This window comes from Thalassophryne amazonica, chromosome 22 (assembly GCF_902500255.1).
Source record: "Thalassophryne amazonica chromosome 22, fThaAma1.1, whole genome shotgun sequence".
Taxonomy (NCBI): domain Eukaryota; kingdom Metazoa; phylum Chordata; class Actinopteri; order Batrachoidiformes; family Batrachoididae; genus Thalassophryne; species Thalassophryne amazonica.
Window position 1 is genome coordinate 1,655,757 of NC_047124.1, and position 19,761 is coordinate 1,675,517.

A 19,761-nucleotide genomic window follows, 5' to 3' on the forward strand; every position below is an offset into this window, starting at 1 on the left:
TTCTGCTTTGGACAGGTGTCTCCTATCTTCGAGCCTGCCCACACGACACCTTTGTGAATTGATTCTGATCTATTGTTGTAATCTGTTGTATTTGTTGTGCACATTCACAACAGTAAAGTGTTGTTATTTGACCTACTCCATTGTCCGTTCCTTTGCGCCCCCTGTTGTGGGTCCGTGTACCGACACTTTCCCAACACCTCTGATATATTCATTCCTAATCTTGTCCATTCTCGTCACTCCCAAAGAGAATCACAACATCTTCAGCTCCGCCTCCTGTTTTTTTGTTAGTGTCACTGTCTCTAAGCCGTCCAACATAGCTGGTCTCATGACTGTCTTGTAAACTTTCTCCTTCACTCTTGCTGATATTCTTCGGTCACAAATCACTCCTGCCACCTTTCTCCACCCACTCCACCCTGCCTGCACTCTCTTCTTAGTTTTTTCCTCTTCTCCCGCTGTCTGTGGACATGTTGTCCTCTTATTCTTCTTCTTCACCCAGCAGTAGCCCAGTTTCCGCTGGCACCCTGTTGGGCAACGGCACTGTTGGCAGTTGTCGTTTACGTGGGTCTCGACTGATCTGGTGTGAAAATTCTTTCTTGTCTGCATTGTTGTGCTGGCTTGTTTTACGCCGGATGCCCTTCCTGACGTGACCCTGTTCATTTGTCCGGGTTTGGGACTGGCACTCAGAGTGTACTGGCAGCACACCCCATGTGGCTGAGTTTTTAACACCACGTGTACAAAATGTACAAAAGTAATCAAACTTCGCTTGATAATAGACTCGTCTGCGACTTGTTTCAGCTACAGAAGGCTTAAAACTCTAAGAAAGCAAATGACGAGCCTAACAGGAAGTTTACACTCAGCACTCGCGGGCGAGTGGAAAAAGCCAACTTCTTAGAAATCAACACAATGCAAACGGCGCCGTGACTTCCTGCTACAACAATGCAAATGTGCTGCATCACTCTGGCTGCTCGCAGGCTTCCAGAAAAATCACTGCTTCTATTTGCTTGCACAGACTTGCAGTTGTTTTTTTTGTATTTTTTCTGGGGGATTTCGGTGTCTGTTTCTCACTGAGTCGATGTGAGAAGTGACGAGGACGTTTAGGTAACATCCCAAGAGACGCCAGGTAGTCAAAATGGCATACAGACGCTCTGTGTGACATCAGACCCACATCTTCTCATTTCATCCTTACAGTCAACACTTAAAGCGCTGTGAGAAACTAAAATATCTTTTTACCACATGTCACTAAATCTCGGCACCGCCTGGAGGCGCGTACGGAAGAAAAACACTGCTGAAAATATGCTGCTTTTCTTTTTCATTCACTATTTCAGCCACACAAGTTTAGTCTCCAGGAGTCAATCCCAAATAGGGCTGCAGCTATCGATTATTTTAGTAATCGAGTATTGTATCGATTATTCTGGCAATTAATTGAGTAATCAGACAAAAAGTACTTTTGCGTTTTTAAACATCAACAGTCCAGGGCTCTCCCTGATGGCACAATGTAATTTTGCTGAAATGTTGATGGGATGTGGCTTTCTGTATTGTTTTGTATTTCCCCAACTTGTAAAATTTAACTATTTTTTTATTATTATTTTTTTTTTTTAAGGTTGGTGGACAGGGTCCCTGCGTGAAATATTTTTTTATCCCTCATTCTCTGCAATTCAGCAGATGCATTTCAGCTGGAGGTTGAACATGCAAAACCTCACAGTCACTTTTATTATTATTATTATTTTTTATTTAAGTTACAGTGTTTTTGAAGTGTTGTGTCCCCCCCCCCCCCCCCACAAAAAAAGGAAAAAAAAAAAAAAGGGAAACAGTGTGAGTCTGAACAAAACACAGAAGAAAGAGTGGATCTGCTGAGAGGATCTTCTTTCAGAGACTGTGTGTGGAGCTGTGACTCCCCCGGTGTGAGGGGGGCGCTGGCAGAGAGAGACAGCAGCCGGCTGGTGGGTGAACTAGTCCAGTCATTTTATGAAAAAAAAAAAAGGGGTCAACCCGGAACAAATTGCAACAGAAATGATTTTGGTGGCATTTGAACCCTGAAACTGTTTTATAAAACATACTAAAAGTCTAGAAAGATAAAAAATTGGGAACACTCCCAAAATCCAAGATGGCCGTCCGAAAACATGCAAAAATTTAGTTTTTCCAAAATAACTCAAAAAATATCAATACTTAAGCACATAAATGTATTGACGTTAAATATTAACTTGGGTATTGTGGACATTTTGACACCAAAATTAGGTCTCTATCTGTAACGGTTCTTGAGATACAGCCTATATGTAGTTTACATACACTCAAGGATGGCAATTTGGTTTGTGTCCTATTACATTAAAAATATTGCAGTTAAGGCCCAGAAATATATTGAAGTTGAATATAAACTTGTGCATTCTGGACATTTTGGCACCAAAAAAATAGCTGTAGCTATTACAGTTTTTGATATATGGTATAAAAATACATCTACACTCGACAAAAATTGATGAAATTGAGCATTGTTATGTTGAAAACTAAGCACCATTTCTGAAATGTTCATCTAAAGAAGGTAATAATAATCTTTTTGAGTCAATATTTCACTGGAATATGAATAGAGAAGTTACTCACATATTATGTATAATAGAGTGGATGTCAATGCACAACCAGGACACACTGGTGACACCACTGCTGTGTGGACAACCTGGAGAAAGCCTCAATTCTCTCAGATACAGGCACTTTTGTGATAAGGTTGCAACAAAGACAACTCATGAGCAGCCACAGTGTTTGCCACCCACTTCGGCAGCTGCCAAGTTTCATAGTCTGAGAGTTTACTTGCAAGTTCAGGAATGGAAAGGTGAAGATGAAGGTGACAACATGCCATTACAAGAATGGGGATGGAAAGTTTCTGATAGTCAGGTTTCCCAATCATGACTGACTTGTGAGCAGCACCAGATTCTCTTCTGCATGCTGTGAGATGTAACTGCAGTACTGACTGTAGTACATTGCGATGTACATGTCGCAAACTTAACTTATTGCTCAGCAGCGTGTGGCAACTGCAGAGGTACAGGGTGTACAAATGCAGGCCAACTCAATGATAACCAGGATGATGAGACGGAAATTTGAACAAGTAAAATTTCAAGTGTCATGATGTACACAATACTGATTTCACCTGAACTTTTATTATTATCATGCTTCATTGGTTTTACTGTAAAATTAGTGTGTGATTACATCTGTCATTAAACAGTTAGTGCAGCTGACAAGCACTAAGAATATTATTATTACATTCTTTAAATTAACATTTCAGAACAGTTACTTGGTTTCAACATAACAATTTCACCATTTTTAGCCAAGTGTAGATGGATTATGTGCTGTATCTCAAAAACTGTAAGAGCTACAGCCATACCCAAGTTAATATTTAACGTCAATACATTTATGTGCTTAAATATTGATATTTTTGGAGTTATTTTGGAAAAACTAAATTTTTGCATGTTTTCGGACGGCCATCTTGGATTTTGGGAGTGTTCCCGATTTTTTATCTTTCTAGACTTTTAGTATGTTTTATAAAACAGTTTCACGGTTCAAATGCCACCAAAATCATTTCTGTTGCAATTTGTTCTGGGAAGAAGCATAAAATGACTGGACTAAACAGCCCCTCCCCACATAGAGCAGACCGTGTGTTTTTTAAAAACAGACAAACACACTGCTTCTCTTTAAATGTGCACTCAGTCTATTTCAGATGATCAGTGGACTGACTTTCTCTTAAAAGGTTTTATTTTACTCTGTGTGTCGTGTTGAAAAGCTGTAGCTTTTGGTGCTACATTGCCCTCATCTTCTTCTGTTTTTTTTTTTCTGGAGACGTTATAGCATCACACACAGACCTGGAATATGTACTACAACATTAAACGGAGCTTCATTTTTTGTAATCAAATTATTTGAGTTACTTGACTAATCGTTTCAGTCCTATTCCCAAACTTAAAGAACTCCATAGCCCACTTTGAAAGTTTTAATCAGAGGTGTAAAATTCCAGCTTCAGAAAGTAAAAGTCCAGCCACATACTGTTCCATCGTCCTAATAAACCAGCTGATTGTAATTAGTTCAGCTCTTCAGGCAGGTGGATGAGATCACCTGTTTTAGGTGCACAGGTAGAAACAACACATGGAGGGTTTTTACTTTCTGAAGCCGGAGTTTTACATCTCTGGTTTTAATCATTAATTTTATCATTTTAAAAATAATTTATGGTCAAAGCACTTTACACTGATGCCTCACAGTCACACGTTGATGTCGGGGTGCCGCTGTGGAAGGTGCTCACTGCACACCAGGAGCAATTTGGGCTTTTTATTTATTTATTTTTTTTGTTTGACAGGGATTTAAACTGAGGATCTTCTGGTCAAAAGCCCACCGCTTTCACCCCTCGACCAGTGGTGTCCAAAGTGTTTCAGAAAAGGCCAAGAGGGGGCAGTTTTATATTTGCAGCCACTGACTCCAGCAGGTGAATTCATTGATGAACTTGATGAACACTTTGGACACCACTGCTCTCAACCATCACCTCCACTTTTCTACGTTTCTTCTGAATGAGAGTCCTCTGTGACCCACACTTTGGGAATCACTGATAGTAAGTTCTTTCAGCTTGTCCCTTGCCTTGCTTGGGGTCACCACAGTGGCTCACTTATGGGTCTGCATGTTGATTTGGCACAAGTTTTACACTGGATGCCCTTTCTGATGCAACTCAGTAACGAATGTGCACCACATGGCCACCAGACTGCCCACATAAAAAGCTGAAAATGGACAAATTTTACACACACACACACACACACACCAAAAGGTTTTTTTTTGTTTGTTTTTTTTAAGCTCAACTTGAATAAATTAAAAAAAAATCACTGTGGGCAATACTGACAGAATGTACAACTTAAAATTTTGGACCTTAATTTCTTGCATTAAATTGATATTTTATTTGCTCCCAGCTGAAAACTGATGCCAAATCAATCTAAAATGTCAATACCATTCTGGTTCTGTGTGGGATCAAGTGAGGCAAAGAAAAAAGTCATTTAGAGTTGAAATATCGATTATTTTGGCACAGCTGTGTTTCTGTACAGTATGCCTCATGGTTCTCCATCAGTCCAGTCAGCTGATCCACACTTTACCACCCGAGATCCGCAGCACTCCCCCGCCGCCTCCCGACCCACTGCCGTGATGTAAAACTTCCCAACAGGCTACAGCGACTCAGGACTGACTACAGCCAATAAAACCACAGAATAAACAGTTCACCGCTTTTATCTGTGCCCTAAAATGCTTTTGGAGAGGTGACAGAATCATTTTAATTTATTTTTTCTAACTTTCTGCAGGCATTGTCTGACATTTCTTATTTTTTTTATTTTAATTTTTTTTACCCACAATCTCCACAAAATCTGACTGCTGATCAATCGTGTCCTCTGTAACAGCTGATTAAACATTTGTGTGGTTCAGGATCCGTAATGTGTTTGTAGTTTATTTTTTCTTATGGAAATGGACCTTTTCCCCCTATCATGTTAAATTTCTCACACATATATATATATATATATACACCAGTGTTTAAGTGGTGCTGGTCCAGATTCTTATATGGATTCTAGGACCCCCCCCCCCACATTTCACAGGCATTTTTTGTTGTTGACATTTTAATCAATGTCTCAAGATATCTTCAGCTGATCTTTAGGAAATATGGCCACAGATTTGATCACACAGGAAATCCTGTTAAATGTTGTTTTAGAGGAGACATTTATCGTCAGGTTTTCAGTCTGCCTCCAAACGATTCAGTTTAATGAGGAACCTTACGAAGTATGAAAACATGTTTAGTTCTGGTGCTGATCCAAAGGCAGAAGGTGAAATGGAGCTTTTTTTCTTGACTTCTTCCCCCCAAATCAATGCACAAATCACAATATGTGACAATGAACAGGTGAAAATTGTCTGATTCTGTTTTAACCATCACACTAGAGGCTGAATGAAAATTCGACCCGCGTTCGGGAGGTGTCGAGGCACCTTCGCGGCCGTTGGACAGCATTCTGAGCACAGTCCAAACAGTTGGGCACAGTCCTGCAGCCATCCAAATGTTTTGAACACGAGCAAAACATTTGGGGCGCACTGCATTCAGAACAATCAGACGGGGTGAAAACAGCAATCGTGACATTCTGATCGCGGTCCAGGTGGACGTTTGGCACGTTTCCGCCATGGCACACCCTGGCTAAATGTCCCAAATGTGCTTTAATGCACCATGAGCGCATTTTGAGTGCTGCTGGATTATATTCTGCTGAAGCATCATCAGACCGCAGTCATACGGCTTGTAAGTAAGTTCTTCCTGCAGTCTGGCAGCTGTCCAGGTACTCTTCCTGTGTTCCACCTACATTTGTATTGCATTCGGAGCCTCGTGTGCACGGCATGTGCACGGATCAGTCTGGGTGGGTCGGAGTGCAGTCTGGGTATTCAGACTCGTTCCCTCCCAGACATGGCCTGAATTTCGGTTTCCTTGCCTGATTCAGTTCGGCTGGTGCTCCTTCGTACTCGGTGTGATGGGGGCTCAGACTGAAACATGCACATTTACAGAGACATGACAGAAGTGATGTCGAACTACAGATTAAAACTCGGAGCTGTTTGTTCTTGGCAGCAGTGTGCTCCACCCTGACTCTCATGGCTTTTGTCACAGATCATGTTTTTTTGCACACCTGGCTGAAACACCTTAAAGTTAAGTGGGGAAAAGCTTTTACATTTTTATTTTCTATGTTTTCAGAATTTTCTTATTTTTTTCTAGTTTGTTTTTTTTGTGTGTGTGTGTGTTTTCAAAAATTATGTGATTATTGAGTCTTTTTAAATGTGTTTTATCAAATGCTTGTGCTCTTTTTTTTTCTTTTTTTTTACTTTTTTTAACTTTACAAAATCTGTGGCATATTGAAAATGCTTTTCTGTTTTGGTATGTTGTCACTTTCCTCCTTGTCCTCTGAAATGCCGGCTTTTAATTTTTATTTTACTTGATTAATTTTATTTTTACTTGATTTCTTTTTTCTGACATTTTTAAAATGCCCCCCTCCCCCTAAAAAAAAACACCTTTTAGTATATCATCAGTTCTGTCTTTGCCTTCTAATCCAGTTTCTGTTGTCTGTAAGTTTTGCATCATGTGGCCGCTGTACCTCCATCCATCCTACTGACATTTAAAAGAGAATGAATTCAATTCATGTTTGTGGTTTTGGGAAAACAATCAGAAATACTTTTCTGAGTTATTCTACTGCCAGGAAACACACACACACACACACACACACACACACGATTTAAATTGGTTTGCATAATTGTATTGTATTGTTAGTCTTTCAGTAATTACTCTCGATTGTGTTTTTAAGAACCTGCAAAGGTCGTCTGACAACTTGTACGTCATCAGGGAAGCAGGCCAATGGGAGCTCGGCACCGTGCAGCCTGTCATTAAAGGATTTCTGTGTGTGATACTTATGTATGAAGCTGCACTTAAAGGATCACACACACATATATACACACACACACACTCACGTGTTTGAAGGAGGTGTGAGAAGCTGCGATTGCCCCCGTCTCCTCCATGAACTCCTCCCAGTTAAACTCAGCTTCTTCCTCCATGGATTCTGCATCTGAACACACACACACAAAAACACACATACCTGCCTGTCAATCACTGGCATGCACACGCCTCCTTCACTTCAGGCTAAAAGAAGGTAACAGGTGACAGAACAGTGACGACTTCAAAAAGAAATTCTCAGCACTGATTTTTGTAAAATTCACCTTTTAGCCGAAACAAACAGTCGACTGGTTTCTGCAGGGAGACGAAAATATCATTTATTATATATTAAGGAGAAAAAAGCAGCAGTTTCGCTTGTTCCTTCTCTAATGTGTTTCTTTTCTGTTTAAAGTGGCAAAAAATGCCAATTTAAAGCACTTAGGGTGTTTTAAATGGTTTGAAGTCAGGTATTTTTAAGTGGTTTTAATGAACTCTGTCAAACTGCTGTAACAAAACTGAACAGCTGAATTTAAGTCTTAAAATGTAGGGTTTTTTGTTGTTGTTGTTGTAAAATCCATATAAGAAGGCTCTGTTTTGGAGCCCATTTGCCACCTGACTTGTCGACCCTAAATCTGTAATACATCACTCAAAACACTTCTCCATTTTTTTAGTTTTTCACCACTGATTTTGCAGCAGCTCTTTCTGGTAATGTTGTGTGTGTGTGTGTGTGTGTGTGTGTGTGTGTGTGTGTGTGTGTGTGTGTGTGTGTGTGTGTGTGTGTGTGTGTGTGTGTGTGTGTGTGTGAGACGTGTGTAACATATGTAACATAAAAATTACAAGGAGAAATAAAAAGACACACTTGGTGGGTTTTAGTTGGACAAGAAATGAGATTAAAAAAAATGTGATCACACAGTTATTTTATAATAAAATTATAAAATCTGCTAAAGATTTTCCTATTAGTAATCATTGATAACTGTATTGGTGTCATTGGGCCGTAGACATACAAAGATCAGTTTTCTAAAATGTATGTATTTTTATTACTTGAAAATGAGATTTGTAGTTTAGTCATCAATTAAAAGAATCTAATTTGCTGTCTGTTAGAATGTAAATGTTGGACATTTCAATTTTGATTTTATGTTGAAATGGGGGTGGTGGTGGGGGGGGCTCCATGGTTATCAGAACTCTGTCTCTCTGAAACTCTTCAACTGTCCTGTTTGGATCACATCGAACACTGAGAACATCCGACGTGTTCTTCAGAAACGTCCAGCCAGCAAAGCGAATAATGAACAAAGCTGACGGTTATCAGCAGATCAAAGTGTTTGTCTGTGCTGTTAGCTGAGGGCGAGCTCGCCAAACCGCACGGGCAACATTCACACAATCCAGCTCCACACGGCAGCGGCGATGCCCTCACCTGATTTCACCTCCTCTTCTTTCCCATTGGTCGGATTGTGTGACCTTACTGCAGCGAGGGCCAATGGCTGCTCCTGGCTGCAAGACTGCATCCTGCGCTTCCTACTGAACCTTAACCTTTGACCCCTGGGGCCTTACTCCCTCATTGTGTTTCTTTTCTTGATGCCCCTGTTAGAGAGAAGATCAAATACAAATCAAGTTAATTTATTACATAAGAAAAGTGGGATGTTGACTTTTCAATCTACAAATGATCCAATGAATAAAAATAAAGAAACCCAGTCATGAACAATCTGAACCCTGAGATTCTCACCCGGAGCGCTACGGGAACACGCTGCATCGATCAGCGCGTCCATTAATCCGTCACATTTCATGTCAACGTCAGAACCATACAGCAAAACGCTGTGAGTATTTACTACATTTACTGCGGACACTTTCATATCTGCACCGCCAACACTCTAGCGCCACCAACAGGTCAAATATAGAACTGTTTTTATGTCTTCAACTTTTGAACCACGTGCCCAATTGTTGTAAATTGGGTACGGTTGGATTTCTTGGCTCGAGCAGAGTTCACCGTGTTACATTTTCCACCGTCCACATGGTTTGGAAAACACAAGACATTTTTCACAGATCACAAATTTTGTCCAGCCTCAACGAAAACTGGTATAATTGATCTCACAGTTCTCTCTCTGAAAGCAATCGTCCTGAGCAGACAAGTGAGTCTGATGGTGAACCAAATATCATTTGGTATTTCTGACTTCTTAGAAATAATACTAATAATAATAAAAAAAATAGTTGGCAAGCATGAAGTGACTGATTCATAAATTTAAAAAATAGATTTTTTAAAATTTTCACCTGCAGAAACAAGATAGAAGCAGACAGAGACATATATGAAAAGACTAAAGAATGAAAGGTAATTATGGACATAAGTGATGAGAAACAAGTAGAATTGGGTGTCTAAAGTCATTCCGAGTATCATTAAAGCCAATCAGGAGGCAGCGAGCGCGCTGTGAGACGGGGACGTGCACATCGTCTGCCGGCCGCCCAGATATGCAAACTACAGCCAAAATCCATCAGAAAACAAATCAGAGTCAAAATAAGAACAACAGCCTGTCAAATGTATGAATGTGTAGAGAGAAAGGTGTTGAAGAAGGTGATGACGGCTCTCTGAAAACGGGCAAGACGGAAAATAAAAAGGCAAGTGTGGCGTCACAAGAAACTCTTGAGTCTCAGTCCAAAAGATGTTTATCTCCCTTATACCAGATTAAAACAAGATGAACAGGACTTTAAACAGCTCTGTCTTTGGTGTGATGTTGAAACTTGTTTAACCCTCTGAGGCCGACGCATACGACAGCTAAGACCAAGCTTTACTAAATTATAAATAACTTTTCAATGATATGAGGTAGAAACTTACTCTTTTTTTGCTGAAAAGTTAACTCCACTGACTTTTGAGCCAGCCATCGGCCATCTTTGTACTCCTCATAGATGCTGTGTGATGACATGCGCAGTGTGAGTGTCCAATCGGAATTGGTTCACCATCACATGGTTTTCCAAAATCCAATCGTAGGGCAGATTTACCTCACGTGAAAAGCCAAAGATTGTTTTCAGGAGTGATATGTTACTAGTTGGCCCGTTTGAATAGCCCCCTTGGTGCTCCAATGAGTACACACTATTAGTACATACTCAGTGCGCCCTGTGCCATTACGCACAGTGAAAGTAAAAGCACACGGAGCAGACAGAGAGCCTCTGATGACAATCTCACGTGCTCAAACAAAGAGTGTGTAACTATCAGGATTGCTCCAATAGAATGCATGTGAATGTTACTGGATAACTCTGTTGCTTTCTCTGCATAAAGCACTGTTTACCATATCAGTGGATAACAAAACGCATAGACCACTTTGTATATATTGTTCAAAATGTGCATTTGTGTTTATTTTTTTAACCTTTTTGTTGTACAGTCTTTCACACAAGACCTCAAATTACCTTTATAAAGTGTCAAAACAGTTGTTTATTATAGTTTGCTGTGTGTTCTGAATAAATGTGTGTGAAAAATTATTTTTCGCTTTATTTTTCCTTGCCTACTTTTGATTATAAACCTTTATTACACTTATAAAACACAACAAAAACATATATATTCTGAAAGCACAGGTTGTCCTGAAAAAAAGAGACATAAAACTTGATTGTGGGATGCAGGGAGAGCTGTTAATAGCAATAATAAAACATTTATGCCAGGCGAGTGAACTGTCCAAAAAATGCCCTCGGACCCCAGAGGGTTAAAGTGTTTTTTTGGTATTTAAAGTGTGTTTTAAAAAAAAAAATCCTTAAAACCAGATTATCTTAAATTGTGGGCATTTTAAATCCAGTTTAAATCAATTTAATGTTTGTTCATAGCCAATTAAACCAGTTCATGGACAGTAATGTCACTTAAACCCATTAAAAAGTAGCTACAAATACAATAAACCAGCTGATTCTTGATGTAGAACAGTTTAAAACCAGTTTAAAATCTGATCATGTCCCATTGTAACCAGGATCAAAATGAGTCAAGTCATTTAGGATGTTAAACACCAAAAGCAATTAAAAGAAAATAGCAGTCAAAACTGAGGTTTTTTTTTCTTGATTAAACATTTAAAATCAATCAATCAATCAATCAACTTTTTTCTTGTATAGCGCCAAATCACAACAAACAGTTGCCCCAAGGCGCTCCACATTGCAAGGCAAGGCCATACAATAATTATGAAACACAGTCTACGTCTAAAGCAACATAACCAAGGGATGGTCCAGGGTCACCCGATCCAGCCCTAACTATAAGCCTTAGCGAAAAGGAAAGTTTTAAGCCTAATCTTAAAAGTAGAGAGGGTATCTGTCTCCCTGATCTGAATTGGGAGCTGGTTCCACAGGAGAGGAGCCTGAAAGCTGAAGGCTCTGCCTCCCATTCTACTCTTACAAACCCTAGGAACTACAAGTAAGCCCGCAGTCTGAGAGCGAAGCGCTCTAATGGGGTAATATGGTACTACAAGGTCCCTAAGATAAGATGGGACCTGATTATTCAAAACCTTATAAGTAAGAAGAAGAATTTTAAATTCTATTCTAGCATTAACAGGAAGCCAATGAAGGGAGGCCAACACGGGTGAGATATGCTCTCTCCTGCTAGTCCCCGTCAGTACTCTAGCTGCAGCATTCTGAACCAACTGAAGGCTTTTTAGGGAACTTTTAGGACAACCTGATAATAATGAATTACAATAGTCCAGCCTAGAGGAAATAAATGCATGAATTAGTTTTTCAGCATCACTCTGAGACAAGACCTTTCTGATTTTAGAGATATTGCGTAAATGCAAAAAGGCAGTCCTACATATTTGTTTAATATGCGCTTTGAATGACATATCCTGATCAAAAATAACTCCAAGATTTCTCACAGTATTACTAGAGATCAGGGAAATGCCATCCAGAGTAACGATCTGGTTAGACACCATGCTTCTAAGATTTGTGGGGCCAAGTACAATAACTTCAGTTTTATCTGAGTTTAAAAGCAGGAAATTAGAGGTCATCCATGTCTTTATGTCTGTAAGACAATCCTGCAGTTTAGCTAATTGGTGCGTATCCTCTGGCTTCATGGATAGATAAAGCTGGGTATCATCTGCGTAACAATGAAAATTTAAGCAATACCGTCTAATAATACTGCCCAAGGGAAGCATGTATAAAGTGAATAAAATTGGTCCTAGCACAGAACCTTGTGGAACTCCATAATTAACTTTAGTCTGTGAAGAAGATTCCCCATTTACATGAACAAACTGTAATCTATTAGACAAATATGATTCAAACCACCGCAGCGCAGTGTCTTTAATACCTATGACATGCTCTAATCTCTGTAATAAAATTTTATGGTCAACAGTATCAAAAGCAGCACTGAGGTCCAACAGAACAAGCACAGAGATAAGTCCACTGTCCGAAGCCATAAGAAGATCATTTGTAACCTTCACTAATGCTGTTTCTGTACTATGATGAATTCTAAAACCTGACTGAAACTCTTCAAATAGACCATTCCTCTGCAGGTGATCAGTTAGCTGTTTTACAACTACCCTCTCAAGAATCTTTGAGAGAAAAGGAAGGTTGGAGATTGGCCTATAATTAGCTAAGATAGCTGGGTCAAGTGATGGCTTTTTAAGTAATGGTTTAATTACTGCCACCTTAAAGGCCTGTGGTACATAACCAACTAACAAAGATAGATTGATCATATTTAAGATTGAAGCATTAAATAATGGTAGGACTTCCTTGAGCAGCCTGGCAGGAATGGGGTCTAATAAGCATGTTGATGGTTTGGATGAAGTAACTAATGAAAATAACTCAGACAGAACAATCGGAGAGAAAGAGTCTAACCAAATACCGGCATCACTGAAAGCAGCCAAAGATAACGATACATCTTTGGGATGGTTATGAGTAATTTTTTCTCTAATAGTCAAAATTTTGTTAGCAAAGAAAGTCATGAAGTCATTACTAGTTAAAGTTAATGGAATACTCAGCTCAATAGAGCTCTGACTCTTTGTCAGCCTGGCTACAGTGCTGAAAAGAAACCTGGGGTTGTTCTTATTTTCTTCAATTAGTGATGAGTAGAAAGATGTCCTAGCTTCACGAAGGGCTTTCTTATAGAGCAACAAACTCTTTTTCCAGGCTAAGTGAAGATCTTCTAAATTAGTGAGATGCCATTTCCTCTCCAACTTACGGGTTATCAGCTTTAAGCTACGAGTTTGTGAGTTATACCACGGAGTCAGACACTTCTGATTTAAAGCTCTCTTTTTCAGAGGAGCTACAGCATCCAAAGTTGTCTTCAATGAGGATGTAAAACTATTGACAAGATACTCTAACTCCCTTACAGAGTTTAGGTAGCTACTCTGCTCTGTGTTGGTATATGACATTAGAGAACATAAAGAAGGAATCATATCCTTAAACCTAGTTACAGCGCTTTCTGAAAGACTTCTAGTGTAATGAAACTTATTCCCCACTGCAGGGTAGTCCATCAGGGTAAATGTAAATGTTATTAAAAAATGATCAGACAAAAGGGAGTTTTCAGGGAATACTGTTAAGTCTTCTATTTCCATACCATAAGTCAGAACAAGATCTAAAATATGATTAAAGTGGTGGGTGGACTCATTTACTTTTTGAGCAAAGCCGATAGAGTCTAATAATAGATTAAATGCAGTGTTGAGGCTGTCATTCTCAGCATCTGTGTGGATGTTAAAATCGCCCACTATAATTATCTTATCTGAGCTAAGCACTAAGTCAGACAAAAGGTCTGAAAATTCACAGAGAAACTCACAGTAACGACCAGGTGGACGATAGATAATAACAAATAAAACTGGTTTTTGGGACTTCCAATTTGGATGGACAAGACTAAGAGACAAGCTTTCAAATGAATTAAAGCTCTGTCTAGGTTTTGATTAATTAATAAGCTGGAATGGAAGATTGCTGCTAATCCTCCGCCCCGGCCCGTGCTACGAGCATTCTGACAGTTAGTGTGACTCGGGGGTGTTGACTCATTTAAACTAACATATTCATCCTGCTGTAACCAAGTTTCTGTTAGGCAGAATAAATCAATACGTTGATCAATTATTATATCATTTACCAACAGGGACTTAGAAGAAAGAGACCTAATGTTTAATAGACCACATTTAACTGTTTTAGTCTGTGGTGCAATTGAAGGTGCTATATTATTTTTTCTTTTTGAATTTTTATGCTTAAATAGATTTTTGCTAGTTATTGGTGGTCTGGGAGCAGGCACCGTCTCTACGGGGATGGGGTAATAGGGGGATGGCAGGGGGAGAGAAGCTGCAGAGAGGTGTATAAGACCACAGCTCTGCCTCCTGGTCCCAACGCTAGACAGTCACAGTTTGGAGGATCCCAAAAAATTGGCCAGATTTCTAGAAATGAGAGCTGCTCCCTCTAAAGTGGGATGGATGCCGTCTCTCCTAACAAGACCAGGTTTTCCCCAGAAGCTTTGCCAATTATCAATGAAGCCCACCTCATTTTTTGGACACCACTCAGACAGCCAGCAATTCAAGGAGAACATGCGGCTAAACATGTCACTCCCGGTCTGATTGGGGAGGGGCCCAGAGAAAACAACAGAGTCCGACATTGTTTTTGCAAAGTTACACACCGATTCAATGTTAATTTTAGTGACCTCCGATTGGCGTAACCGAGTGTCATTACTGCCGACGTGAATTACAATCTTACCAAATTTACGCTTAGCCTTAGCCAGCAATTTCAAATGTCCTTCGATGTCGCCTGCTCTGGCCCCCGGAAGACAATTGACAATGGTTGCTGGTGTCGCTAACTTCACATTTCTCAAAACAGAGTCGCCAATAACCAGAGTTTGATCCTCGGCGAGTGTATCGTCGAGTGGGGAAAAACGGTTAGAGATGTGAACGGGTTGACGGTGTACACGGGGCTTCTGTTTGTAAAACAGTGAAGAAAAAAGATACAGATTATTTCCTTCCCGAAGACAAATAAGCACCTCAGTTCATGTAAAAAGAGGAAACTTCATCCAACAAACGGATGATTTAACTTTTGTAAACCGCAGAAAGCTGCTGTTTCCTGAGTGAATGAGTCTAAAAGAGGACGTCAGCGTGTCCTCGTCCTCGGCGCGTGTCACCGTCAGCGCGCAGACACCATGAGCTAATGTGGACCACGTGACACGTCCACGGTCCATCAGTGTCCCTCAGACTCCGTCAGTCCGCTGAAGGACCTTCAACCTGCTTTTTGTCTGAAATGGATTTTTCGGGCGCCGCCTGTTTGTTCCGACGCCGCGGCTGTTTTATGTTCAGTCCACATTCAGCAGGTTTCATCCATGAAACTGAAAAAAAGCCCTTTATGTCCTCGCAGGACAAAGAAAGGATCCTGATACTTCTGAATCCACCCACCACTTTAAATCAAGTTGAATCCAGTTTAAAAACCACTTTACACACAGCTATCCAGTTTACAACCTGTTTAGATCAGCCAGTATGAATCAATTAAAAACCAGATTAAATCACTTAAACCTGAAAGAATGAAGCTCTATTGTTTAAATGATCAATTTAAACACGTTTGGATCTGTTTAAAACACTTCTTAGTGAAAATCATCTTACAGCCATTTCAAGTCTGATTTTTAGACACAGTTATACACCCCATTAAAAGTTTAACGCTTAACTGGTAACTTAGTCCTGAAAAAAAAGTAAAAATGAAGACATGCTTTTAAAATAAATGATCAAATCTGCTTAAAACACATTTCAAACTATTCAAATCATTGTTTGGTATGAACAGTATTACCAGAGTTACTTTGAAAAAGTAATCCGACTACTGATTATTCCTTGAAAAAACTAACATTACTGATTACTCAATTTTAAAAGGAGCAAAATTGGATTACTAGTTACTTTACTTACATTTATGCTGAATGCAACTAAAGTAACTATGGCAACACTGGGCATGAAGCATTTAAAATATATCGTCACCCTCCTAAAATAATGGCATCAGTCATATTTTCCAAAACATGACTGAGGCCATTATTTTAGGAGGGTGACGATATATAAAATTATATATATAACTTTATTGATAGTTTGAGACACTTTATAGTTAGTCTGTAGCCACAAAAAAGTAAAAATAAAGTATTTTCTTGAAATAAGACATTTAAATAAAATAAAATAATTTCAAAACACATTTAAACACAATCTTTGGTAGTGAAATGTGTTTTTGAACAGTTATGTCATTGATGTAAAAAATAATGGTTAAAACTGGATTTAAACAGGAAAACTTTTAAAACTGGTTTTAAAAACTGAGCTCTTTGAACTTTGCATTTACCGTAATTTTGGACTATAGTGCGCACCTGAATATTAGCATCCAATTTTAAAAATATAAAGAAATTGTAGCTAAATAGGCTGCACTTGTCTATAAGCCACGGGACGTCACGTCATAACATGAGATATTTACACAGAAAGATGTTAGACAGAAAGATTTTTTTTTTAACTTTTAATTAAATGGGGGCTGTAAATGTTTTTTCCCCTGAAGTGTTACACGTAAATATTGACGCGCACGCACGGAGAACTGAGTAATTTTAACTTTTTCTAACAGCTTAGAAATGATCTGGCGTTTTCTGCCTCGTCATTGCGGCTCGGAGCGCGGCGCGCCGAGCGTCCTTAAAGCTGTCCTTAAAGCTGTAGTAACAGTCCTTATTCTCTGTGAAGCCCATAAAATTTTCACCGAAAGCCAGATAAATTTTTCAAATGGTTTCCAGGTGCCAGTCTCTAACAGCTTCTGAAAAAATTCTGATGGAAAAAAAGTCCAAATCATTCCGCCATTTCCAGACAATGAAAATCCGACGAGGGGGCGGGACCACTCCTTCCACAAGGCGTGCTCACAGGCGAATGACGTCACCGACAGGCGTGGAAAAACTCACGCATGTGCACAAGGGTTCAAGCTTGTCTGACGTAAAAACATATGAATCAAATCCATATAGTTAAAAAAAAAATACTAAAAAGGTCCGTTACTTTATTGCCAGACCTCGTATTTACACTGTGTGGAATTAGCACTGCATGAGGAGTGGAAATCAATTGACGTACTTCGACTTGTGAAAAAGTCTGTAAAAATCCATACATTAGCCGCATCATTGTAAAAGCTGCAGTGTTCAATGCATGTGAAAAAAGTAGTGGCTTATAGTCTGGAAATTATGGTACTTATTTGGTCACAAACAAAGAATCTGAAGAAGTTTCTTTTGTAATTTCTCCCACCTCTTTGTGTAATTTACTGGCCCTTACAAAAAAAAACACATTGATATATTCCTCATGTTGAATTTATTGAAGGTTGCATTGAAAACCAGGCCTGGGTCTTCACAGACGGTGCCCATCTTGTGATAAGACCACGCACATAACTCGCACAACACTTTGATACAATGTGGGTGTTACAGTGGGTGTGGTTTAGTCTATATGTTACTGGCTCTCACAGATAGGGGGAGCCCTTCCTGAATCTGAAACTTGCACATGCGTGATGGAAGTGAAACTTAACTCTTATGTTTAAACTTTAAACCAGATCTCAGAGACTTCCAGTCTAACAACAACGGCTAATGCTTGATCACTAACATAAAATAAGGAATCAGCACAGATATTTTCTAACACTTTTTCATGATATGTTGGTGAAACATTCATAAAAATAATCTCTATTTCCAGCCCTAATCTGGCAGTTCTGACTGTTAGCAACGTCCGCACGCCGTGTGGCGTTTATTTGCTCCTTAAGCATGGACAGAGACACGTGTGTGCCGTCGGGGCCCGTTGAACCCTGAGACGAGTGGGTGTATTGTCCCCACCTGCAACGTCCCGGAGAACAGCCCAGACTGAATGCTGGGGATTAAGCTGGGTTAATTGACGTGCTCCTGATGAGGCGCTGGTCCGCCATGTGTTCTCCGGCCTTTCTCTAAACTGCCCGTGCCAAAGATTTAATGGGGGATTTAGGAGCTTAACCGCTGCACGGGCTCAGGTTTTAGTGTGTTACCGCCTGTTAGGTTGTCCACTTTTAGACACTCAGCTCTCTCTCCTGATTTAATCCACTCCAGTGTTTTGCAGAATCCATTTGTCTGGACTCTGAAACGATGATGTGTATGTTATAAACAGGAAGCAACCAATCCGAGCCAAGTGAGCCTGATGACATCACGGGGGGGGATCTGTTTAGGGTTCCTGTCTTTTCCCTTCAGCTGTCTGTCAGTCTCTGTGTCGCTCTTTCTGTCTTTCAGGGTGTGTGTGTGTCTCACTGAGTGTCTGTGTCTCTCTCCATGTACATGTCTGTACATGTCTCTGTCTGTAGATGTGTCTTTCTGTCTCACTGCCTGTGTCTCCATCACTCTGTTTTTATGGCAGTCTCACTGTCTCGTTCCTTCTGCCTGTCTCACTGCCTGACTGTCTCTCACTGTCCATCTGTCCTTCAGTGTCTGTCTCTGTGTCCCACTCCCTCAGAAAGACTCAAAGAAAGACACTCAAAGAAAGACAAACAGGTCACAAAGACTCAGGTGGAGATGAAGATGTTGTAACCTCACTAGCGCCACCTATAGAACAGTCACATTTTGTGACATCATCAGACACAGCGTGAATCTCAGACGGGTTACGTCTCACTAAATTCCCACCTCCTGCACATTATTGTCGTCATAGCCTTTAATCGTGAATTCAGGAAGGAAAAAAAGCAGAAAAGTGGAGTGTTTTCTTCAACATGCACGTGGGCCGTGCACGCTGAAGTCTATCAGCTAACGGCAACATGATGAAGTGCAAACAGAACGTCTCCTGATGGACCACAAGACAGACGAGTGAGAGAAAAACTGCAGCCGGCAGCCGGCGGGGAAACTCCCTCTGCACGCGCACAGGATACCCCCCCCCCCCCCCCACCCACCACCGCCGGATTTTTTTATTTCAACATCAGTGACTGGAAACAGCTTCTTATAACACACACACACACACACACACACACACACACACACACACACACACACACACACACACACCCCATCTCACACACCATCACACACACACACACACACCCCATCTCACACACCATCACACACACACACACACACACACACAGACACACACACCCCATCTCACACACCATCACACACACACACACCCCATCTCACACACCATCACACACACACACACACCCCATCTCACACACCATCCCACACACACACACACCCCATCTCACACACCATCCCACACACACACACACCCCATCTCACACACCATCCCACACACACACACACACACACACACACACACACACACACAATCACACACATACACACACCACATCACACACACACACAATCACACACACACACACACCACACACACACACATGCACACACACACACACACCCCATCTCACACACCATCCCACACACA

General features: G+C 40.4%; 1 protein-coding gene across 1 annotated transcript in view; it reads right to left on the reverse strand.

Annotated features, from left to right (window-relative positions):
- Nucleotides 1–19,761, reverse strand: part of sfmbt2 (Scm like with four mbt domains 2) — a 74,972-nt gene that overhangs the window by 51,147 nt on the left and 4,064 nt on the right. The window contains 2 exon segments of the mRNA XM_034163179.1: nucleotides 7,489–7,583; nucleotides 8,862–9,028. Of these exon segments, the coding sequence (XP_034019070.1) occupies nucleotides 7,489–7,583; nucleotides 8,862–8,952 (186 nt within the window). The 5' untranslated portion in view covers nucleotides 8,953–9,028.